The sequence below is a fragment of the Pithys albifrons genome, chromosome 4 (genome assembly GCF_047495875.1).
Source record: "Pithys albifrons albifrons isolate INPA30051 chromosome 4, PitAlb_v1, whole genome shotgun sequence".
Classification (NCBI taxonomy): Eukaryota; Metazoa; Chordata; class Aves; order Passeriformes; family Thamnophilidae; genus Pithys; species Pithys albifrons.
Genome location: NC_092461.1, coordinates 72,126,345 through 72,151,819, shown reverse-complemented (window position 1 = coordinate 72,151,819; position 25,475 = coordinate 72,126,345). Strand labels below are relative to the sequence as shown.

General features: G+C 42.1%; 1 protein-coding gene across 2 annotated transcripts in view; it reads left to right on the top strand.

The window, feature by feature from the left end:
- The first annotated feature begins 2,800 nt into the window (after nucleotides 1-2,800).
- Nucleotides 2,801-25,475, top strand: part of MAPRE2 (microtubule associated protein RP/EB family member 2) — a 100,189-nt gene continuing 77,514 nt past the window's right edge. The window contains exon 1 of one of the 2 annotated variants that reach the window (XM_071554573.1): nucleotides 2,801-2,841. Coding sequence is in view for 1 of the 2 variants with exons in the window: in XM_071554572.1 (XP_071410673.1) it covers nucleotides 13,987-14,058 (72 nt within the window). In the remaining variant the exon portion in view is untranslated. Of the gene's footprint in view, nucleotides 2,842-13,906; nucleotides 14,059-25,475 lie in introns of those variants that run through there. The other variant, XM_071554572.1, reaches the window with a different exon arrangement.

Below are 25,475 nucleotides of genomic sequence, written 5' to 3'. Positions count from 1 at the left end.
TTTTGTTAAGAGATGACCAGCAACCATCCAGTTTTAGAGACAGACAAATCTTCATTTTTAAAACCATTTTGGTAGGTAAAGTCAGCTTGCCAGCTCATCCTACTGCCAGGTGACACCTCCATCACCTTTGGTGGAACATGTCACAAAACCAAACTGGCCACAAATGTATCACTAACCTGACCCAGGAACCCTGTGATGCCAGGGAATGTATGTGATCCCAACTCCTCTCTCAAAGCGAGACAAAATTGACTGCTAAAAGTGGCTGTTTCTGCAACAATGGTCCTTACAAACGTGCTGGCTTTGGCATAGAACATGGGAAGTGTCTGAGGGAAGGAAACACATGTCAGGATGTCTACAGACAGGACAGCCTTCATGTTCCTGTAGATGACTGATAAATTCCCAGGCCAGACCTTACATGGACCTCATCATGAGCCTCTCTAAAGTCCTTGTTTCTGGGCCTTCGATACCTGAAGGCTCTGGGAGATGATATCCATCAGATGAGGCTGTTTTCTCTCAGGAAATCACAGGTGTGCAGGGGGCAGGCTGAGCCATGCTGCCTACCTGGTCTGGTGATAATGGACATGGAAGAACCTGGCCATAGCTGAGACCAAATAGACCTCTCATCTATAATGCTGGGAGCCTCAAGCAGGAGAGAAGGACCACTCAGAAGTGACCTGCAGCTAAACCTCCAGAGCACAGGTCTCCTAAGTTAGCAGGTCTCCTGGTGGCCATCTAGACTGGACGTGCTCAAACATAAGACTATGTTTTTTAGCTTGACTCTGTCTCTCTGCTCTGTAACCTCCTTTCTACACCATGAAGACTGCAATTCCTGAAACTTAGGCACACACTGATGACAAAATCATCCACCAGGACCTCAAACACTGCTGTGTGGAGTCCCAGAGAAGACCATACAAAACCTGCTTATTTTCTGATCTTCAAACTCGGTTAAACGCAGCTTGCAGATGCACTAAAATCATATAATTGTTCCATGGGCACAAAAACAGGTTTCTTGTCACTATGACACAAAACAACAGGATTAGGACAAAATTCAGGTATTTTCAGACTGAACTAAAAAAGCCCAGAAAGCTCCCTTGGTTTTGAGTGGTAGGTTTTTGAGGCATTGCCCACTCTGGATTATATTTGGAATTTCCTTCCTGCCCCACAAGAGGTGCCTGTGACCTCTAGAAAGGAGCAGTGCTCATGAGTGTACCTGACCTCCAGGCCCAGTTTCACAGTCTTAGCGTCATCTTATCAGCGGTGCAGAGCAGTGCCAGTGTCACGGCACTGTCACTGCTCTTCTGCCATCAAAGATCCAACTGCCATGAGCCCTGCTCTGCAACTTTCAGAGCAAATGGCCCCAGCCCACTCAGAGGTCATGAACCTTTTTTCACCTAAGTTTCAACCCTAACCAGCTCCCAAAGCAGGGGGTGCTCTCTTTTCCTAGCAAAGGAAAGGGTTGGAGATTCCATGGGTATCTCCCATTCCCATTTCCAGGCCACCCTTTTTGTCAGTTAATTGGGGCAGTGGAGCTGCTGTACCAGGTCTCTATGGGGTCTGTGCATCGCTAGGGACATGAGGGATCCCCTAAACTATGCAGCAGGAGAAATCCCATAAATATTGGAGAAACTGGATCTCAACCCTGCTCCTTCACACAGAGCTCCTCAGAAGGGAACAGCATAATCATTAAATGGTTTGGGTTGGAAGGAATCTTAGAGACCATCTAGTTCAACCCTCTGGCCATGGGAAGGGTCACATGGAACTAGACCAAGTTGCTCAAAGCCACACCTAACCGGCCTTGAACACTTCCAGGGATAGGGCATTCAAAACCTCTCTGGGCAACCCGTTACAATGTCTCACCCTCCTCACAGTAAAGAATTTCTTCCTGAAATTCTCATGCTTTCCCTCTCTAAAATAACAAGGTTACACTAAATTTAAGTAATTTATTTCACAGCTTTGGGGCTTTCTCCTCCTATTTAAAATTTTGTCTTCATTTAAATGATGTGCCCTAACATAATTCGTGGGGGAAATACAGGTGTCATTAAGAGGAAGGGAAGGCTCTGCACTATTCCTCTCTTTCCTCAAAGCCTTAGTTGATAGTTGCTGTTACAAAAATAGTAAAAAACATCCTACACAGAGATCACCTGCCCTCAGCATTTATGGCTACACAACACAGAGTTTAGCAGCATAAATTACTAGACTCCACGTGGGCAGGATTTGACTAACAGTCCATCTGTGAAGCAAAAAACTAAAGATAGGGCCTGACAGCTTCCCTGGCTAGCTCAGTTTCCGAGAGCAGGTGGGTCGGTTTTGCCGCAGGGGGTGATTTCGGAGAGCCTGAGGAAATCTGTACGTCCTGTAGAGCCGGCTCTTACGCTCTGTTCCTCAAGCGGGTCCAACCGTCGGGAGCATCGCCTCGGCTGGGGCCGGCTGCGCTCAGCTGGGAACCGCCGGGACCCGGAGCTTAACCTTGCACCGAAGGAAAAAAGGGAGGAAAGGACGAGAGAGGAGAGGAAGAAAGGAGGAGGAGGAGGGAGAGGAGAAGAAAAGGAACAGAAAAAGGAAATCTAGAAATAATAAATAAATAATAACAACAAAATAATAATAGTAATTAAAGTAATAATAATAAATACATCCCGGCGCGGGTCGGTGCGCTCGCTCCGCAGTGCGCGGAACCCCGCGGTGGGATGCTTTCGGCGGGGCAGGAGAACCTTGTCCCGCGGCTCCCGTGGCACCTCCCGCGCGGGGCGGAGCGGAGCGGGGCGGGCGGACAAAGCCGGGCTGTCAGCGGGGCGGGCGGGAGAAAGGAAAACAGGCGGCTGCTGCCAGCGGGGAGCGGAGCAGGTGAGGCCAGCAGCGGGGGCTGTGCCACGCTGGCAGCCCGGGGGGAGGCTGTGCCACACAGGGCGTGGGCGGCTTTGTGCGCCGCGGGCGAAGGCATCGCCCCGAGGGGGACGGGACGGGGGCGATCCCTTCACCCGTGGGCAGCTCGGGTCGGGTGTGGGTGATGGCCGAAGCTATGTGATTCAGTCTTTCCCTGTGGGGTGGAAAGTAGTTTGGGGAAGAAGCGACGAGGTTACTACTCCCTTCTCTTGAAATAAAAAAAAAAAAAAAAGAAAAGGAAATGAAATTTCAGCACTGTGACGGTGCTAAAACAATCTCCTGACTCAAACCGAGTCTGCTACACTGTGGGAGTGAAGCCAGAAAAATCCCAGGAGCATTACACTAAGTTGCATCACTGGAGAGTATTTAGTATTTAGCGGGTTGAAGGACCGAGAAGCGTGTTTGTGTGTTTGTTTTGTTGCTAGGAATAGTTGGGAAGCAGAAGAGCTGTTGGTTGGCTCTGTGGTGCGTTGTGTTTATTAATTTAAAATCCTTCAATATATGACCAGTTTATACATCCCCACTGAGCTGTGAGCATCCGAAACAGCTTGTGGAAACAGAGGCTTGAAAGGAGTTTTCCTTCGGTGTGCTGCATGGTAAGGAAGCTCTGTGATAAATAAGTCCCATTCCAGGGAATGCGCTTAAAAGCCTGATGATTCAGCATGCTGCATTCACTGACCGAGGGTGACAGCTCCTGCGAGGAAGGATGCAGCACCATGGGCAGATATAAATACTACCTGAAGCTATAAGCTTCCCATGAAGTAATGGCACATGTGAGATTGTATAAAAAAATTACCATCAGTTTTTCATTTGAAACAGCTTATTCTGATAATTCAGACAAACAACCCTCTGGTGCTTTCTGTGGTGAGTTAAAGTCCTTTTTGTACTTGCTCCCCAAGGGATAGTTGCTTTTTAACTGTAGTCCCAAACTGTGTAGCAAATGAATTGAGGACAATAATGTAAGCTCATAACTTCACATAGTGAAGCAGTAAAGAAGGTTAAAACTATTTACATGAAATACTGTAGCAATTTTGTTTTGTTTTAAGAAAAGATAAACACTGAGACTGAGATGACATTTGAGAACTGGAATAGGTGAATAGTATTTCAAACAAAGCCTTGTGCAGCTTAAAGGTTATTTTGGTAAGTTGCACTTGCTCTTCAAAAGACAATCTCTTTTAAAAGTCAAATGAACTGTGTGAAAACTTCTACAAGAACAGCATCGCAGGGTAACTCTAATCAGGGTTCCTATCACTTCAATGAAGTGCTACGTGTTTAGAAGTACCACCTCAAGGGTATGTTGAGGTATTTATTATTCACCAGCTGTATGAGCAACTGTACACACTGTCATATCAGGATGCCCAGGTCACAGCCGAATGCTCTCCAAGTCCTTGGTGTACACATACTTACTCTGTGTCTGTTCTCTGAGATACAGGGACTCCTGCTTTAATCCTTATGTGTTTACTCACACAACTGGATGTCTGGGGTGGGCATTTACCCAATGAGTGAGAAGATACAAAGAGCACAAACTGTCTTTGTCTCACACAGGGGTTGTCTGCAACCACTGCTGAGATTGAACGGCTTCTTGTTAGTGAAGCCCTTGCAGTGAAAATCATCCCCAAAGCGGAGGACAGCAGGGTTATGACCCTTTGACTTACCTACTGCCTTATCCCATGGGTGAAGTGTTTGAGTTACAGGAAACTCTCTGTCTTTCCAAAAAAACACTCAAGATTTATGGTACTGCTGCTGCAAAAGTGAACTTTCATACGGTCCCTTGCAGAGAAAGCAGACTGAGATACTATATAATCTATTAACATACAACCAAGGGCTTCAGAAATTATTAGCAGTTTATGAATTTGACTTCTCCTGAGGATGTGTGGTTTCCTTCAATTTGCCTCAAACTCAGCCTACAGAATCCATGAGCTAAATCAGCTTCCTAAGGAGAAAAGGATCACCTCATTAAGAGAGGAAAGGGGTCAGGGACAGCAGCAGATGGGGCAGTTAATGTCTTGCAGGCTTGGTGTCTATGCCTTTTGGAGATGTTTCAATGACAGGAAAATAAGGATATTTTTCTATGACTTCACTTTCTGGGACATGCCATGCCAGGGTGTATAACTTGGCCAATTGTCCAGAGCTTCTGGTGGTCAGGTTTGGTCATTTGAGGTGTCTTCTGCTTAATTCAAACTTTCGGCATTTGGGCACTTACCAGGTACCTGTTCAGGTATCTGTAGCTCCTGGAGTAGTTCCAGCGGAGGGCTACAAAGATGATAGAGAACGTATCTTTTATGAGAAAAGGCTGAGATAGCTGGGCCTGTTCAGCCTTGAGAGGATAGGGGACATTATTCATGCCTATAAATATCTGAAGGGAAGGTGTCAAGAGCATGGAGTCAGGCACTTCTTGGTGGTGCCAAGAAATAGGACAAGAGACAATGGGCAGAAACTGATGCATGGGAGGTTCCACCAGGACCATGCACTGGAAAGGATTGCCCTGAGAGGTTGTGGAGTCTCCATAACTGGCGGTATTCAAGAACTATCTGGGTGCAATCCTGTTCCATGTCCTCCACAATGACACTGCTTCAGCAGGGAGGCAGAACCCACTGTGGTCCCTTTCACTTTTACCCAGATTTGCAATTCTGTGATTCTTCGAAGTTAAGTCTTCCTGTAGCATGCCTTTTCTTCTGAGAAGCAACAGGGCCTCTTGCACCATCACTATTGCTACTCAGATAGGAGAAGCTTTCTGTCCAGCAGGGCAACAGGAACTGTTCACTTGGGAGAACATAAAGTGCATTGGAAATTACCTATTCAGTGACAATGCTGACTTACAGTCTCGGGCTGGAATAGTTATTTCAGCCTTATGATTTTGTTCTAAATCTAAGTCCACTTTCTGACAACAGAACTCTCAAATCGGGTTGGTTTTTTTCCAGCTTTTACAAGTCCAGGTGTCCTCAACTATTTATCATTGTCTCTTCTCACTATTTCTCATTTTTCTGTATTATTTTTGACCATTCCTCCAAATGCCAGTGAAATATTTGGTGGCGTTAAAAAAAAAATTATATCCCCTCCCCTATGCCACACACCCCTTTCCAAATGTATAATCACAATAATTTATTGTTGTGGTTTAACCCCATAAAGGAACTAAGTACTATCCGGCCACACTCTCCCAGCACCACCACCCCCACCCTACAGTGGATCAGAAAAAAAAAGTAAACTGCATGAGTTAAGAACAATTTAAGGAGTGAAACAAAATATAATAATAATAATAACAACAACATCAATAATAGCAACAACAATAACAATAATAACAACAACAACGTGTATAATAATTATATTAAATATGCTGTCCTGACTGTGCTTCATCACAGCTTCATGTGTGGCTCCTCACTTGCAGAGCAAGCGACACTGAAAAGACCTTGGCTTGGGGTAAGCGCTACTTAGGAACAGCCAAAACATCAATGTGTTATCAACATTATTCTCATACTAAATCCAAAAAACACAGCACTGTACCAGCTACTAAGAGCAAATGAACTCTGTCCCACCCAAACTGGGACATTTAATCATTGAAAACCAAATTTGGGGGCCTTCAAAGTTACTAAAACTTTGGCTGGAACATGTAATCCAAATTTACCTTAGTATAGCTTTTATTCTGACCCTTCTTCTCTTATCTCTTGTGGCACTGAAACCTTAATACAGTCAATTTTTATTTTTTTTAATAGTTTAATTCCAAAAGAGGGAGAAACATTAGCCTAATGCAATTAGGTGAGTGGAATGCATTTTTCCCTCAGGCAGCTCTAGAGACTGATACTGTATAATGTTAAAAACTGCAAGTGGTTGTGTCAGACCAAGTTAGGCTGGGCTGGTGTTGGCATTAGGCACCAGAGGGAGAACTGCAGCTGGTGCAGAGAGCCCTGGTGGGAGCATATTGGCTGCACTGCCCTGAGTCACCAGGGGCCCATAGACTAGCCATGGCATGATGGTACAGATGGTGGTGTTGGGTGAGATTAAGTGAGATACTGAGCCTTCCAGCACCTTTGTGTATATTAGTTATTTATTTTAATGCAGGTATAGGTACATGTGTGTGTATATAAAAGTCAGTGTTTTGGCTTAGCTTCTCTGAGGATGGCTACAACTTGTCAATGTGAAATCCTTGCAGCTTCAGTGGGGCTTGATTTGTTACTGATGGAAAAGTGAGGGGACTTGGGGAAATTGACTTTTGCCACAAGGGTAGCTGTGGATCCTCCCTCCCTGCTGACCACCTCCAGGATTCGTGGCTCTGGGAGCAATGAGCTTGAAGACTGAACCCTGGCAGAGCAATGGGTGCTCTAAGGGCAGCAAGAGAAACTGGGGGATTTAATCTGCCTGTAGGTAAAGTGGGTGGGAAAAGAGCTCAGGCAATGTGTTGTTTTGAAGGCATTTGAAAAGACACTTCATGGACTGTAAGGAAGAAGCAGTGACTTTTCTCCTGCCTTTGGGAAAGTCAGGTGATGGGAAAGGGTGCTGGCAGCAGGGTTCAGGAGAGGGGAGCGGAGAATGCAAAATCTGAACTGCAAAGAAAGGATCACAAAACCAAGAATGCTGTAGGAAAGTTTTCAAGGAAAACCTTTATCATGTTATATCTAATTGGATCTCAGAATAGTTTCATGTTGCATTTGTCCCGCATGAACTGAAGCATTAGCCCCACTGCATGGCCACAGGACAGGCAGGACTAAGGCACAGACCTGTTCTGGGAGCAGTGCCCAGTGTCAGCAACCAGCAACAGGGCTGCCCTGCCCTATTTATATCATGGTCATGTCTAAAAAGTGTTTTAAAGGAACTGATGGAAAACAACCCTGCTAACAGAGTCCCTATAGCAAGAGCAGAGCTTCAGGAGAGGCAAGTATGCTCAAATATGATCAGCAACTGCTGCCCTAAAGAAGGGACAATTCTTTACAGTGGTCTGGTAAAAATGCCTGATGGCAGTGAAGAGGAGGAGGAGGAGGTGTGGTAGAGAAGATGAAAGCATGACAAAGTTTGTGAGAAGAGCCTCAGTGATCTTGACTGAACAGCTCCTCAGTCTCAGAGACTCTTGTGTTAAAGAGTTTTACAGTCAACCACCTTCATTCCACTCAGCCTTAAAAGCTCCCCAGTTTCAAATTTTTCCTATTTAAAGTTTAGGAATGGTTCCAGTACTTTAAAGGAGCTTAATCTTTAACCAAGTCTCTTCAGAGAATGGCTCACTATGTTACTTTTCCACCTTCTAGGATGAAGCCAGTAGTATTTCTTCAGCAGGGCAATTTCACATATTGAGTACATCATTTACTCTTTTCCTTAAATGAAAAAATTAGTAGAGACCTAACCCTGGATAATCTACCATACACGTAAAGGGAAAACTTTCACTTGGTCTAATTATGAATGCCAAACCACATAAAAATTCACAAGTTGCCAGAAAATACAAAGTCTGCTTAGATTTGACAGGTAAGAAGGATGTAACATACCAGTCTATCAGCTGTAAGCCTCAGACACCTCAGTTGTTTTAGTCTTTTATAGAATTGTAAGAGTCAGCAGGGAAAGTCTGTCTTATATTTCACTGCATGGTTAGGTTGTGAAACATGCAATGTGAAATGGCTGAATATCTTCTCAGGCTACTCCTTTTAGAGCAATTTTATTAAGATAGTCTTTGATCTGGTAACCATTTTATGCCTTGATTAATACTGAGTTGAATATAGAACAGTGACAATCTCTTCAGAGAATTTGAATCACTCTGCTAGCAATGCATGTCAGGTTTTATCAAAGGAAAACGCTGTGTTTTGTTTGGCTTTACCATATCCAACCTAAGTAGAAACACTTATTATTGAAGCTTCCTTGCAATGTGGCACTTGAAACTAACATTGGATCTCATGACTCATCTCTGCTGTGAATAAGGCAACCTTTGACAAGCTTCCAATTCTGAATCCAAGAATATTTGCAAGCCAGAAGCAAAGATTCAGATTAAGAGGCAAAACGGAAGCAATAGATGAATACTTTTGATTTCCATAAGAGTCTTGAGTTCTTCATGTCTGATATTCGTTCATAGAATCATAGAATCAACGGGGTTGGAAGACCTCTGAGATCATCAAGTCCAACCCTTGATCCAACATCACTGTAATTACTAGATCATGGCACTAAGTGCCACATCCAGTCTCATCTTAAAAACCTCCAGGAATGGAGACCAACCACCTCTCTGGGCAGGCCATTCCAATGCCTGATTACTCTCTCTGTAAGGAATTTCTTTCTAATATCCAACCTAAACCTCCCCTGGCAGAGCTTAAGCCTGTGCCCTCTTGTTCTACTGCTGGTTGCCCGGGGGAAGAGACCAACCCCCACCTGGCTACAACCTCCTTCCAGGTAGTTGTAGAGAGGGATGAGGTCCCCCCTGAGCCTCCTCACCAGGCAAAACAACCCCAGCTCCCTCAGCCTTTCCTCGTAGGACTTATGCTCCAGTCCCTTCACCAGCCTTGTTGCTTTTCTCTGGACCCACTCCAGCACCTCAATATCTTTCCGGAACTGAGGGGTCCACAATGGAACACAATTCTTAAGGTGCAGCCTCACCAGTGCTGAGTACAGAGGAAGGATCACTCCCCTCATCCTGCTGGCCACACTATTCTTGATACAGGCCAGGATTCTATTGGCCTTCTTGGCCACCTGGGCACATTGCTGACACGTGTTCAGCCTCCTGTCAATCCAAACTCCCAGGAAGACATTCTCTTGCAGGAGTACCTGCAAATGCAAATATTGTTTGGCAATATTTAGGTCTTCTGGATTTAATTACCAAATAAACACACTTCTAAACACTTGCAAGTATTGTCTGCTGTGTTTTGTAAAATTGGAAATAGCTCATTGGCAGATGGCATCAGCACATTGTTAATATTAATAGACCTGTACACAGAATAGGAGAACAGGGAACTTCTGTTTGTGATGAAGTAAATCACACAGGTAGCAGAGAGCTCCTGTCTTTTAAAACTGCTTGAACTCCAGCTACCAGACTGCACCAACAGAGTATTTGGTGTTCCATACAGTATTGTGTACTTCAGGGTTTCCCTGGAGTGGTTAGTGGTCACCATAGGATATCCCACTCACTGGAATTCTGTTCCACTTCAACAGGTTAGTCTGTAGGTCTGCTATAAAGCTAAATAATTTAAGTATCAAACAATCCGGTATTTAAAAACCCTGGCATAAATAAAGTTTGCAACACAGACTAAGCTTTAAAGCTGCTCATTTAGTTCTTTTCTGCTAACTTCTGCATCTTTTTCTTGCAGCTCAAGTTCTCAGACATTATTAATTGCAGTAACTTTTTATAGTCAGCTACTCCTTTCAACTCCATTTAACCCTTGAACTCCCTCATGGATTTTGGTGTCAATCATTATAATGAGAAATATTTTCAAAAAGCAGAAAATTTAGAGATACAAGAAACTAGAAATTGGCAATTGGTTGTGAACATCTTTATGCCTCATTAGCAAGCCCTAGAAAATTTTCTAGGAATACACATTTCTATAGGGGTAATGAGGGTTGCAGGGTGCAGCTGAAACCAATCTGGGGAATATCAGAGGAAAACTGTATTTGCTGAAGTTTTGAACAGCAGCTCTACTTAGGTTGACACTTGGAAGACATTTTAAGGGTAGATGAAATAATTCCAGATGATGACAAAACCTCTGTTAAGAAAACAAAAACTCTGGGCTTTCAGCCACTTTTTATGCCTGGAAAGAACCCCATACCCATTCGGCTGCTCTTAGGCTGCTCCTGTGGAGTGCCCTTTTCTTTCTCATCTTACTAGAGATCTTACAAGATTTTTCACATTCTTTATTTGTGATGTGTCTCTTCCCATTAGCTGCATCCTGACTTTACAAAGCCTGCAGTAGTTCTATTCTTTGAGTTTTCTGTCTTCCTTCCTCTGCCTTTACCCAAAACTATTCTGTTTTTATAGGATCATAGACGAGATCATAAAAAGGTTTGGGTTGGAAAAAATCTTTAAAAGTCACCTAATTCCAAGCCCCCTGACCTAGGCAGACAAAGAGGACCTGTCCTTGGATGAGCTTAAACCACCAGCCTTTTATTAACAGCTGAATGACAGTGCCACAGAGATTCCCCACCAGTGCTGCTGTGCACCTTGAACCTGCTCTTTCACCAGGCAAAGTCTTGGCTGCTGTTTGACATCTAACTCTTGTTTTCCAGCCTGACCCTGGGTTCAGTAGGAAGAGCAAGGCAGCAGGAATGGGGTGTTGCAGGTTAGCCTTAGCCCAGTCCTGCCAAGGAACCACAGAATGCTGTGCCAAGAGGAGCAAGAAGCAGTCTCTCGATTCAGGGGTTGAACACACTGCTTTATCAAACCAAGAGCTTTTCATCCAGGTGGCTGTGAGGGGGACCATGGAACAAAACAGGACTAAAACTCAGTCTAAGTTTTCCCCTGAGCCTGAAGTGTTAGCAGGCAGATTAATTCTGTGCTTTAAACATTAATACCTTGATCAGTGCAGGCAGATTTAGAGGAGCTTTTCCAACTGTCCTTGCTCAGGAAAGCAAATGTATTTTTAAGGTATGCCTTTCCATGGAAGCAGCTGGCAAAAGCAAGATGTCATCCTCAGAGAGAAGTACTGCTGAAGTCCCTTATTAAGGACTAACTTACGAGCTCCTTGCTTGCAGATGTGTACTCACCTCTGCTTTTGGCTGCTAAAACTAAGTTTTGGCCAACTTAAGTTTCAGCAATTTCTTCTGGTTATAATGGCAAAGACTATGATTACACTTACAATTACAGCTGCATAATGCTGTGTTTGCTGTTAGGATAGTAATAAAGTAGCTCTGGCAGGCAAGGCAGGTGTGCCATCATCTTGGTAAGAGCTGTTGGTGATACTGAGAAAATAAGACTCTTTTTTACCATGCACAGGGTTTATTAGGAGTGAATCCCAGCCACTATTTTATCTATTGATTTTATTTACTAGCTGCTACGGATGAGACTATACTCCATTTCACCATTTCATGTTTCAGTATTGAGATATAGGTACTACCAGCTAAAGCAGCAAGTCCTTTGAAAGTTAAAGCACTGTCTCTGGTATCTTCCCAGTCCTATATTTCTAAGCAGAGTGTGGTTTCAAGCACTGGCCCAGGAGGTGCATCTGCACAGTGTGAACTGCACTGAGTACAGCACGCCAGTACTCATATCCTGATTTCTGGTCTTCCTCATCTCCTGTGATATTCCTCCTCCTTTCACCCACACCTGTGGATTTCCCCATTTTCTCTGGGAACACAAATTCAAAAGAAGTGAGAACTCAACCAAGAATGTCAGAGCTAACCTGCTTAGTCAGTCGTTGCTGAAGTGGATAGAGAGGAAGCTGATCCATAGTGAGCACCTCTGCTAGAGGACCTCACGGGGTAGGAAAGAAAATGAGCTTCTCTCAATTTCTCCCAACTCTGCATTTAAATAGAACTCCTTTCTTTTCTTGTACATGAGGGGTTTAATTTGTGAACTCCCCAAGATGTTATCTTTTTCCCAGAATCATTGGACTTTCTCTAAAAGGTGAAATGGTTTTATTGCCTTTGGAGAATGCTGCAGAATTTTTATATTTATGTATAGTAAAGCATGAGATTACAGGCTTTCAGCCACAGCAAGGGATATGGGTATCTGCCCTTTAAATATGGATTTTAAAGTCAAAGATGCTTTATCTTGCCTGCAGAGGTACATAAGTAACAAAATGTGAATGCTGTAGTTTATTATGAAACATTTCTTACTGCAACAAAGGCAGCTTTTTCCTCCATCTGATACTTCAGGAGTGTCTCATATTATAGTAAAATTTCCACATGTACATACATTTTTTCTTTCCTTTTTTTTTTTTTTAAGACCACTTGGTGTTTTCAGACAAAAATGGCCTGGTACAATGAAAAGGGATGAATCTTTTTCTTGAAATACTTTTTAAATTCCAGATTTGGCCCGTCACTAATTCCTGAGAAAATACTTCAGCTCTTCATATCAAGATGGAACAATTCCTTCAGTTTAAATACAGGAAATGTTGGGCACAATAGTTATTACTTGCACAGATCTTGTTAACAAGAACATAATTTCCTAATCCCTGCCTTGAAAGCAAACTCAGATGACAGAAGCATAGTTGAGCTCCTGCCAAACACCTCAAGAAGTCTGATTTCACACCCAGGCTCCTGCAGGAGTGCCAAGATAACCTCAACTATTAAATAGAAAAAAACCCCAAACTTAAGCCCTGTGTTTATAGTTGCTCATACCTTTACTCTTAAATACAAAAATTATCAGTTGGAATAGTACAAAACCTCAAGATACAAGATTGCAGACACCTAGATGTGTTCATATTACACACCAAAGTAATATATAACTCTGCAGGCAGTATTGTCTTAGCGGCAACATCCTAATCCATGTCCCTATCCTCTTGGATTAGACCTCAAGAGAAAAGAAAGTTGAGGGGTTTTAAGATACTTAGAGGACAAAAGAAAATATTCTAGTTTTTATTAGTGGTGTTCTCTCCATAGTGAGGGCATGTGTGTGATTTAATGAGTCGCGCATATGGCTTTGATCTTGCATCATCTTCATTATGTAAGTGATGAAAACAAGAGCCTTCACTGGTGGTGAAGGCTTCTCATGAGGTAATACCAGTGGATATTGCTGCAAGTTCAAGTGTTGGTTTTCAATATAATACATCTCTAATACTAATAAACACTAAAAGCTGATAGACTTCTGTCAGGTTGTTACAACAGTGCTTCTAAAAAAGCAAACACTGAGTAAGTTCATCCACCAAACATTTGCAGACCACATTGCAGGAACTGCAAATGTTGGAGACAACTTTAGTTTTATTTACCTTCATTTCTTCCAGTAATTCATGAAACTATCAACCAGTTATCTACTTTAAAAACAAAACAAAACCACAAAAAACCAGAGCACATGACAACTTGACAAAATTATTATCTTGCTTCAGAGACGTGTGAGTTTTTTATTGGGTTTCTAAGTAGGATGAAGGGTGGAGCTAGTCATTTAGCCACACCCATGGTAAGGTTTATAATGGGAAGTTTTCAAGGGGAAGGTCTTTACTACCAGTCTATGGCAGTGGGCAGTTTTACTTATCCTAAATAAATAAAAATCCTACTATGTCAAGGCTTCATAAAGGCTCCCATACTGGGGATACTCCTCGAAATGAATCTCTGAAACAGCAAGGCAAGGTAAGTCATGCAGTCTGTTTTATTACTGTCATTTTAAAGGTCTGTTTTCTCTGCCATGTGCAATTGGAACTTTGTCTTCTATAGCTTTGTATTGCTGTGTCATCAACTCAAACGAAGTAAAAAGAAACTTTAAAAACATCCCCAAACTTACTAGAGTTTGGAGAGGTTGGTTTTTGTCATAGGATGGTTATGCTTTCAAGACTGATGACTTTGAGAGCTAATTTGCACCACTTGCCCACAACACTGAGGTTAATGTGGCTGTTGTAATTGTGTTGCTGTTTGTCAGTCATACCAATATTAATTTCTCAAGCATACAAATAAAAGATATGTTGTGCTTTATTGCACAATTACTGTGACTTAGTCATGACTTTTTGATACACCCAAGGATCCTGCTATAATTTCTGGTTTGTACTGCATCACAGTTTCCTTATATATACGTGCACAGGATTGCTTATGAGTTACTCTGTTCAGCAGAGGTTTTGTGAGTTACTGTGAGTGTCACTCAATGAGATCAGGTGGTATAAGTGTTTGTTTGCTATTGAAAACAGGTGTTTATGGTGGTACAGTAATTCTGGGGACAGGTCTGTATCAGTCTACAAGACAACTCGGTGAAATCTTTCATAGTTGTCACCTGAAGTCAAATGCATTGTATCAAAAAGTGATCACAACAATGTAGGGTGTGTAGCGTGGATGTGGCAATAACTGCGGTCAGCATAAAAAATACCTATCTTGTTACACTGGTTACCTAACTCAGGATTTATTGCTGATGTGATGGTAACGCAGAAGTGTAAGGAACTGGGAGAGAGGGGGATGAACCTTAAAAGTACTTAGGGCCTCTTTTCAGGCCTCTAGGAAAATGGAAGAAAGAGAGGATTTCTTTGAAAACTTAATAAACAACCAGAGACAAATGCCTTAAAACTTAACTTTTTCCTCTAGTTACTTTACCTTGTACATAACTAGGTCTGTGAAGAGAGTAAGTTTTCTCTTATGAATTTTCAATATAGAAGAAATAGAAGTCACTAATTCTTGTTACTCATTGCATCCAAAACATGGGAAGTGTTTGAGGGCCCTATTCTACTAGATGGTATGAGAATATTCCAGAATAACTACCACAGGCTACAAAAATAACCAAAATAATGGTTTCCACAAAATTGGTGGTGTTGATGGGTTCTCTTTTTGAAGCTGTAAGCAAAACTATGAATTAACATAGTTGGCAAAAAGCTGACTCATGGCCTCTTGGGCAAAATGCTATGATGTAAGTTGGAGAGACTGTCAGAGCATTTTGACTTGATGTGATTAGTAGACATGAGAAAATAAATGAGTCTTACACTTGAATAGGCACATTTTCCACCTTGATAACGCTGTGGTTTTTCTTTGGAGCTTTTGCTGTCAATATTAAACTTGTATGATACTTAACTTGAGCACTGTGGTAATTTCTTCTTTTTACCATATGTTTTTACTGATATGTAACAAATTGTGGCTGTGCTGGATTGTGGTGAGAAGAGTCTTGTTTGACAGCATAGCAGTCCCCTGCAAGGGAGGGCCCTTGGCTTTATCCCCTGCCACTCTTCCGGGAGGTTGACATGCTGTAGTGAGATTGTTCATAGGTATTTTTAAGTGCATTGCATTTAAGTACTACACTGTTAAAAATATTTGCTGTTATCTTTTGTTGTTATTAGTACAGCAAATTGGAGAGATGAAGGAAGAGGAAAATACTGTTAATACTGGCAGAGTGTCTTATGTCTCTGCTCTTGGGTATTTTCTGATGTGATTTATGAGCCAGGGAGAAAGTTTAGGTTTTTCAGGATGTAATGTAGAGTTACTTTTTGACATAATTGCATAGCCTAACATATATTTGTAAATTTGGTCACTCCTCTAAAATGGGATTAAAGTGACTTGGAAAGACATATATATGGAGTATTTGTCTAGCATTATTCTGACACTGACCTGCTATTCAACAAACATGAATCAAGGGACATCACCTGTCCTATGGCTGATTACTTATTATATTTGATAAATTTAGGTAAATCTTCAAAAGGCTACTTTTGAGTAGCCAAACCACAAGCCTTTGGGTGCCATCTTCCTCTTCTGATTTGATTTTTTTGGAGCCATATATGTAGTAAATGCACAAAGACCAAAAAAATTACTTGGTGGCAAGCTGAGTAATGAAGAGGCAGAGGCCAATGACAATCTCTTAGTGACCTCCTTCTTTAGGGTGGTGTGTGAAGACTGACACTAGCAGTGGGATTACCCTGAGATGGTATTCTGTTAGTCTCTTCACATTTCAATACTTCTGCTATCAGAAGATTCCAGCACAAAAATTCAGCTTATTTGGGTGGATCTGGATTTTCCCTCCTTGGTCCATGCACGGTGATACCAGTGTGTTCAGAGTCGAGCTGGAGGAAGGACTTGAGGAGGCTTGCAGGTTTGGTTGGGATGGGTGCAGGGGTGGTTGTAGAGGAGAGTCTGGTGTGGGTGGCTTGAGAGGGTTCAAAGGGAGGATGTAGGATCCCAGCAGCATGGGGCGGGCAGAGTAGGAGAGGCCCCATCACAACAGCAGCCTGAGACTTGGCCCAGACTTTAAACCTTGCTGACCCTGCAGAGTCTTCAGCGTCTCTCCTTTTTTTCCATCACCTCTTCCACTATCTTCAAGAAAACGAGTTTTCTGACTCCTGGATGAGGACAAAAATGCATTTTTCTCTATGTTCCTGGATCAGCTAAAGACTGAGAAGGCCCAAGCTGACCCTGCTTACCTGGGTGCCTGACTGCTTTATGAACCAGCACACCACTAAGGATTCCTCTGTTCAGCTTCTGATTATTTAGTTTCTAGAATCCTGAAATCAGAAGGGTTTTACGGATCCTAAAATCACTGCAATTTCTTTAATGTGGCTGGATTTCCTTAAATAATATATTTTTTCCTAGGATAGTGCTGTCCAAGGACAGTGTCAGCTGGCTTTTTTTGCCCTAGTTTACTTCCAGTCAAACCAAATTGCTGAGTTTAAACAATAAGTCTTGAAGACTCGCAGTTTTTCAGTTGCTGTCCACCTGACAGTCATGCATATAGGCATCAAAAGGAAGAAGCCTGAAATTCAGCTCCTTCGTGCAAGCTGGAAAGGGAGTCACAAATGATATGGTATGCAATGAAAACACTTCTTAGATAACTGAGATCTAAATGACAAACTGAGAAAGAAATATAACTGCTGGTCAGATGTCACTTGGCGTGAAACAATGTTTTTGAAGTGTCTGTAAGCCTCTTGACAACCACATCAGGTAAAGGATATGATTAGAATCCTGTGTATGACTTCAGGATGATGTATTGTCTCTGCTGCAACCATAATCTTTCATTGGGATGGAGGCACTACAGACAACGTGTGATCATGGTGGAAAACCAGAGAAATCCTGTAATGGGCTTGTCAAATAACAGGAAACTTATTATGTAGCTATGGAACAGACAAACAAGAAACATTTGTCTGCCCGATGGCGGTGATATCTCTTGTCTCTTTGAAAGGAACGCGTAGCTACTGGTACAGTTCTTTCCATTAAAACAATGTGGCACAGAGGGGTTGATGCTGCTTTGTTACAGCATTCACTGTGTGCTACTGCAAGAAATTCAAAGTGCTGCCTTCTGATCTTTGACCATGAAGATCATACTGCACGTTTTATTGGTTTCAGCGATACTTAAGAAATCATAATTAAAATGTGTATGTTATTTAGTAGCCTAACTGTATCCATTTAAATCCACTAAGATTGCTGGTACAGGGCATAGGGCCTCTAAGTCATTTCCTGTATATGTCCTGCTGTACAGTGTGGTGCTTATATATAGGGTTTTTTCATGGTAACCTATTAACATTCAATAACTTGGTTATAAAACTTGAAATTGCAGGTAAAGGTTTGCTCAGAATAACCTCTGAGTTAAAACTGAAAGGCATTTCGGCTTTTGTCATAGCACCAAGTATATGGGCTGGTCCTGGAAGGTGCTGGAGAGCCCACTCAGCAGTAACCAATGGGAGCTGGGTATCTCAGCCCGTGTGTTTGCACAGTGCTGCAGCAGGGCCTAAGCTTTATTGGGGAACCACCCACTGTTTTCTCTTATATGAGCATAAGTGAGGTGTTAGAGGCTTCCAACCCACAAAACTGATTTTATTAGAATGTAAAAATTCATGTGAGAAGAACCAACAGGAGAGAAGTCTGGTCGGTGAGATTAAACCTCTTTAATAATATATACCTTCCATGCACAATGTATCCTGTGCAGTAGGGTTCTTCTCTCCTATCTTTTCTAGTTCTCTTCCTTTTTTTTTTTTTTTTCTTCTGAAGTTGAAGAAATTCTGCACTGTTCCCAGGATAGTTTTTTTTCACTTCTTTCTGGGTTTTCCTTTTGGTTCAAGTCCCTGGCATGAGCCCAGTACTTTGCTCGGGCATCTCCCATTGTTCATTTGCATGTCACATTGACCACAGAGGGGCTTCGCTCTCAGCTCACCCCATGGAGTGCAGTCAAATAAATAGCTCTTTGTGTGTGTGTAAACATAAGAACTCCTTGAGTTGGATTCTTTTGCTACACTACTGGATGCCTTTCTGTTGGTATCAAGCAGAGACAGGCCCACCTCTTCTGGGATGAAGACTGACAAAACCTGTGGCTTTATTCCAGAGTAACAGAATGACTGTAAAAGAAGCAGTAACTTGTGTTCCTGAATTTATTGAGTTCTTAGTGTTAGAGAACTGTTACTTTGGCTTGCACATCCTGTTTTCCCGCATGGAACAGCACTTCAAACAAGAAATGCTGTAACCATCTCTACTGACTAAGGAAAGCAGGAATCTTCCTGGCATTAAAAATAGTGCGCATCCCAAAATAGCAACATGTCACCTGGTTAAAGTTGGAACAGTTTCCATTGTGTTTTTCTTTACACATCTTGCATGTCTAGATATCTTGATAATTTTCATATTTTGTAAATTAAACTTCAACATAAAATTATCATCAAAAAGGAGGAGGAGAGCTGAGCCCTGATGTCTTGTCTGGGATACAGCAGTTTCTCAAACCTAGCACATCTTGAAGGAAAACAGAATAACACTGAAGTAAAATGACGTGCTTGTGCTCTCGACAGGCAAAAGGCATTTAGCTTGATAAAGTGCCAAACTGTGTCATTTGAGAGTGTTGCAAAGACTTCCAGCTCTCTTGTGTACGCTAACTAAACATCTGGGTGGTTTGGAATTTATCCCCATGAGTATTTCACCAGAAGTGACCTTGCCTGATCCAGTGAATTCAAGCTCAATTGCAGCTTGTTGCACTCTCCTGATAATATTTTTTGACCAAGTGTGCATTTCCCTGAGTGTCCTGCCCAGTGCTGAAGGGGAAGGATTGTGTTTTCGCAGCCAGGCTCTCCCCTGGGTTACTTCCCTCCTTGCTGTGGGAGATGCTGCCCTGCTCTGTTGACTCATGTGGAAGGTGTGGCATGTTTTGACCAGGAATAGAAGGGCGTAAGAGAGTTGCAGCGGAGTGCAGCAGACTCTGAGATAGGCCCTGCAGGGAAATCAATCTTATGGGAAAGCGTAGGTTGAATCTTGGATTTTTGCTACATGAATTAACAAGCAAGCTGACTACCAAAAACAGATTAAAATTGGACTTATACCACAACCATACATAAACTGCTCCCTGGCTTGGGGGAGACAGACCTGTTTTCAGCTGATGCTGGATGCTTCAGCTGAGGATGCCATGCATCTGCTCATTTGTTCCACAAGTTGCTGCCTTGATTTACCTTGCGCGTGTTCAGTTCAGTAATATCTAATTACGGGGACTTCCAATACCTTACTAATCTTGCTGAAAAGACAAGGGCTTTGTTAAATGAGTGCATACCTTGGAAATAAGGATTGTATTTTCAGAAGTTTTATTCAGAGCTCCAAAATGCATGTTCACCTTTTGTACATGTATTTTATATCTAGAACCGTTTATTTAAGCAGTCGTGCCTGAAAATATCTGATAGTTGCCATCTCAGGAGCCCTCTGGTCATTCCAAAGAAAAACAGCTACAAGGAGGCTGCTGCTACAGAAGGTACCACAGTTTGAAGAGAGCTTATATACAACATGAACAGGGGTGGGGTTCTCTAGGGCAGATTGCATGTGCCTGAGAAGAAACACTAAGACTTGTTATTCTGCACAGGATCTGCAGTACTGATAGGTTTATGGAAGAAACAAACAAAACAAAAAAACCCAAACACCAAAACTGCCACAGTTTTACTTACCAATCAATTCAAGCTAAAAGGCTTTATCTTCTAAATGTGAAAATTTGGCTGTTGTCTAAGTCTATAAGGGAAGTAGTGTGCATGTAAATGGCAAATCAATCCAAAGTAGCTGTGTCTTCAGTTAAGTTGTGGGTTCTCTTGATCGATTTGGGCAGCAAACAGAAAACATAAGTGTCTGGGAAAGTGAGAGAAGTCTCTACACTTAAATTGTGTATACTACTGAAATTAGTGCTCCTCCAAATCAGAGCTTACAGGCAGTGTGCTAATGGAAGACCTTTCCAAAGCAGAATGTTGTGGAAGCTTAAATTCAGTCTGATAATACAGAATCAAATGGAAACTTCACAATTAGCATTTTTTCTAATCAGTAAGTGATGAACATGCATTCAACTTAGTGGCTCTTGCATTCTATGGCTCTTGTCTGCAGAACAACATAAAGAAACAATAATTCATGTGAGCTTTGCATTGCAGCTTCTTGGAGGAAATGCTGCAGCTTAAAAATGCAGCCTGAAAACTTCTAATTTGATAGAGTTGAAATCCAGACTATCCTTTCAGAGTAAAGCAACATTAACTTGAGGGGTTGAAGTTTGGCAGCCCACCTTTTGAGCCCCCTGCCCTATGACTTTCTTTATTGTGTAGTGTCATAGTGTACCTAAATGAGATAACAAGCTGTCACCCTTCTCTCACAGACTGGAATATTTTTCCTTCAACTTGAAGTTCACAAGCTGTGATCAGGTGGCAATGTTATTGTAATTGAAGGAGTAAAAGGGATATATGCAGTTTTCAAATCCTGTCCTGCTCTGAAGAACCCCTTAGTGACTTTTTTAATGTGCCTTTAAAGAGAGCTGTTTCTAGTTTGCAGCTCCATATACACTCAAGATCAAAAAAAAAGCACAGTTGGCTCTTTGCTCTCTTTGTCAAACACACAGGTTTTTCGGTTTTAGCTCTAATTACGTGTGGTGTACAAGTGTCCTCAAGCTTCAGGGCATTTAACTTTCCAGTGTTGCAGGCAGGAGGAAAACTTGCCCACAGTTTTTAACAGATCTTTTACAAGTGCAGGTTTCTGATCCTTACTGAGAATGTAGGTAGCTGTTACATTTGTCAGTGACATCCTGCTTTTTTCCAGTGATCAGGGGTGCTGCCACTCAGTTAGGGTAAGCAAATTAGCAATCACTGCTTTGAAACATTAATAAATACTGAGTAGTATTTCTCTGCCTACTCCCCCAAGAGACCCAAACCGATCAACATACCCACATCCTGTTACCTGTGCCAAACATGGCAATTGCTGGCTCCTTTCAGTCAAAATGTGTGTGGAGGAGTGATGTGTTGGTGGGCTGTTCCTCCACCTTGCAGATGAGGAGGGTTAAAGGACTGACCCAGTGCATGAGATCCTAAAGGGGATCTGCCCCTCAACAGCTTGGAGAAGGCTTAAAACATGTTCCTCTAGAGTTTCATGATCACTGGGACTATCTGGACCACCTTTTTCTACTGATTAAGCAGTGAAAAAGATTAACATAGTCCTTTCAGCAGAGATTGGAACCTAGCAATGATTGTCACACTGCGCATCCATGGAAGAGTGGCTTTTATATTTCACCTAGGAAAACTGAATGGTTAGGATTGATTAAATAAAAATGAGAGAGGAAACCACTCAAATTTCTTTGGCTTTTGGTTTATGACACAGAGCACATGTAGTGATCTGTGCCGGACAAATGAGGTGATGCTACACCCTTCAGTGTCCCTTCAGCTGTCATATGAGCACCCTATCTAATCAGAGGTTCACAGGTAATTTCCACAAACTATAGCCTTCACAGGTTTGTACATACATGATTCACTGTGAGTAATCCATTCTGCTCACACAAGACAGAAGTCCACGAACCATCACCTGCTTCACCACTGAAGTAAAGAGCAAAACCTTTGGGTCTAGATTTATGTATTAGATATTATGTATTATATATATATTTATGCATTATATTTTTAGATTCCTATGGATTGAAATAAAAGTCAAGTTACAAACTTGAGCTGTTTTTAATATTGCCACAGATCTTTACATCTTTGGGCTAGTCTCCTTTTCCTGTTCAGGAATTTAAGGCACAGAAAGATGTGCCGGAACTGTTAAAAGGGCTGAGATGGCAGTCAATATCCTAACTAGGGCTCTCTTTCCTGGGTAAGGCAAGCAGGCACCAAGCAGCCTGTGGTGATGACACATGTACATGGAATCATTGGATGATACTGGTTGAAAAGAGATAATCTTGTCCACTCCTGTTCAAAGCTATCCCAAACAGATCAAGTTGCTCAGGAGCTTGTTGAGTTCTGTATATCTCAAACATTCAGATTTTCCAGCCTTGTTAGAACCGATGTTCAACCACCCTCATGATGAAAACACTTCCAAACATGTAATCAGGATTTCCCCTGTTGAAACTTGCCTGTTGCCTCTTGCTATGTCTGTGTGTTCTTTTGAGGAGATCCTGGCTCCATCTTCTCTACACCCTCTCCTGGGCTGCAGTCATAAATCCCGCACACCCTAAGCCTTCTCTTTTTCAGGCTGGACAAACCCAACTCTCTCAGCCTCTCCTGCATCATATGCTCCATCTCCCTAACTATCTTGGTATAGTAGACTGGGCTCCAGTATGTCTGTCACTGGTTTGTGGCTCACTAGTACACAGGTGCTTCACTTTTGCAAGCCCTGAGTACAGGGGAGTAATTAGTGCCCTGGATCTGCAAACCCAGCCTGTCCTCCTCTTTTGTAAGGGCATAGGCTGAGCCTTTTTCAACTTGTCCACCAAAACCCCCAGGTCTTTTTTTTCTCTGAAGTTTGTTTCCAGCTAGCTGGCAACCAGCAAGGTCATTCCTTCCCAGGGGCAAGAATTTGCATACTTGCTTTCCAGAGCTGTCCTCGCCTCTTTCCTGGTCTGAAATAGGCTTAGGCAGGGAATGTTGCACTGTTTTAAGATTATTTTTATTTTTAAAAGAAAGCTACTGAATTCTGTAACTTAGCAAAGACCACTCGTCTGTAAGGTTAGACAATCTGGAGGCATAGTGCTCATAGCAGAGCACCAGGTTAAAATAGTGTTGGTAGGAGCATTTATCGCTCTCTGTGTAGCCACCTAAATTATTTTTGCTGAATGTTCTCTGATATGCCTAATTTTCTTCAGTCACTGTAAAGAAAGATCTGAAAAACTAATCCCACAATAGGGGGATTTGGCCCATCTAATCTCAGGCACTCTAGCTGAACTATCTGCATTTTTCTCAGGCATGTCTGGAAGTGTAATGGTTACAGTGAAGAATGGCACTTAAATGGAATTTACTTTTTGAGTTAAAACATCTGTCTTTTAAACCAACTCACTCTTCTAAATGTTTTCCTAGTCCTGAAGCTTGTATATTTTATAACCCCAAAGCAATTCTGAGAATTCCACAGATGCTGCAACTGTCCATATAACCTTCCTATGGAAGTTATCTTTGGGTACTTCCTATTGTGCTTGTTCAGCAGGCTTGTTTTCAAAGAATGTCAACCTGGGTAATTCAAAATATTATTCTGACATCAAGACTCCCATGTTAAGCTTCAGGCTTTGCCGTTTTAAAAGAACTTCAGAAAATGTCTCAGGTCAGAATACAGAGACAGGTTTTGGTTTTTTTGAATTCTGAATGTATACTTTAATGCTTTTCCCTTGAACCTTCTTTTTAATTCTAAGTTGCTGATTAATCTATAAAAATCAGCTACAAAATGAAGCCTAAAACTGGGTACAGGAAACTATAAATGTCCTGGGAAATCTGGTGGGTTGACCTGGGCCAAAGCAGTGGCTGCTAGCTGTCCTCCATGTGTTTCTTACTCTTCTCATATTGAACAGGGAAAAGCTGATGTATGTTCTGCCTTAGCTGTGTGTATCCTCTAGTCTCTAGAACACACCTGAGGAGTTTGTATCTGCTTTTAAAGCTTGATATTCCATCCCACTCAGTGGAGTTGTTCCCTATACCTGTTTCTGGACAGCAATACCAGCCAGTGAAATCCTGTCCTCCCAGTTGTGCCAACCCAACTGTTGATGGGGCCATGCTGTATACTGTGAAACAGGGAACTGCCCTAGATCTGTTTTTCGAAATCTAAAAAGAAAAAAAAGTTTGCTTAGAAATTAAATCCCTTTCCGCATCTGGTTTAGAGTGGATTAAATTCAGAGTTCTAGCAAAACTGAGGGGAAGCCCAGAGACATAAATAAGGAGCAAACAGTTAAGACTGGAATGCCTAAAGGCAATATTCTTGCCAAATTCTTCATAATGGGAAACCTTAGTCAGTGCTGGCTTTTCTTGCCTCTCTATAAAACATATGCATCAACACAGCATAACTTTGTTTACAAGGAAGTATTAAAAAGAAATGTGCTAAGCGATTCTAGTGCATGAAACTAAGCAGAAACTTGATCAACTATAGTTATTTTTAAACCAAGTCCTTTCTGTAAGATATAATGCCAGCCAGAAAAAACACTTGTAATGCGTAAGTACATACAGAAATGCATCAATAGCAAACTGCAGTCCAAATGTGCAAACCACAGCTGAATAAAACTGGTGGTTGTGTTGGATGTAGAAGCCAACAGACATAGGTACTGATAGTGCAAGTAGGACAGACTTTTAGCTGTGCAATAGAAATTGAGGTGCAGACATCAATGACTCCAAACTAAACTTGAAAGAAAAGGATGCCTCAAATAATTGAAGGAAGATTGTTTTCTTGAAAAGGAGCAAAGAGAGGTTGAAATGGAATGCGAGATGTGGCAGCCTGGTGCTAAATACGAAGAATGAAAAATACAGTCACATCTGTTCATGCTATTAGGTCTGCCACCTACTGCCTGATAATGACTGGATCTCAGAGTTACTGGGCAGGAAGGCAGTGAAGGTCTTTGTTAATAGGAGGAGGGCTGGTAGCCTGCTGCAAAAATGTAGATGTCACATTGCAATTGACTGGAGCTTTGAACACAGGATTGTCTCCAAGGCACTTGGATCTCGGAAATTCCTGTTAACAAGAATTTGAGGAGGGACAGGAGAGAACAACAGAAATGACACAAGTTGGTTTACTGCTCTGTAGAAGAAAAATCTAGAGGCTTCACCCCAAGCAGGATAGAAGTCTTACTGAGAAAGGATGAATGTTCTTTCCTACGAAGTTGTTAAGTAGGACATGCTTGGATATACTTTATATGTAAATCACCA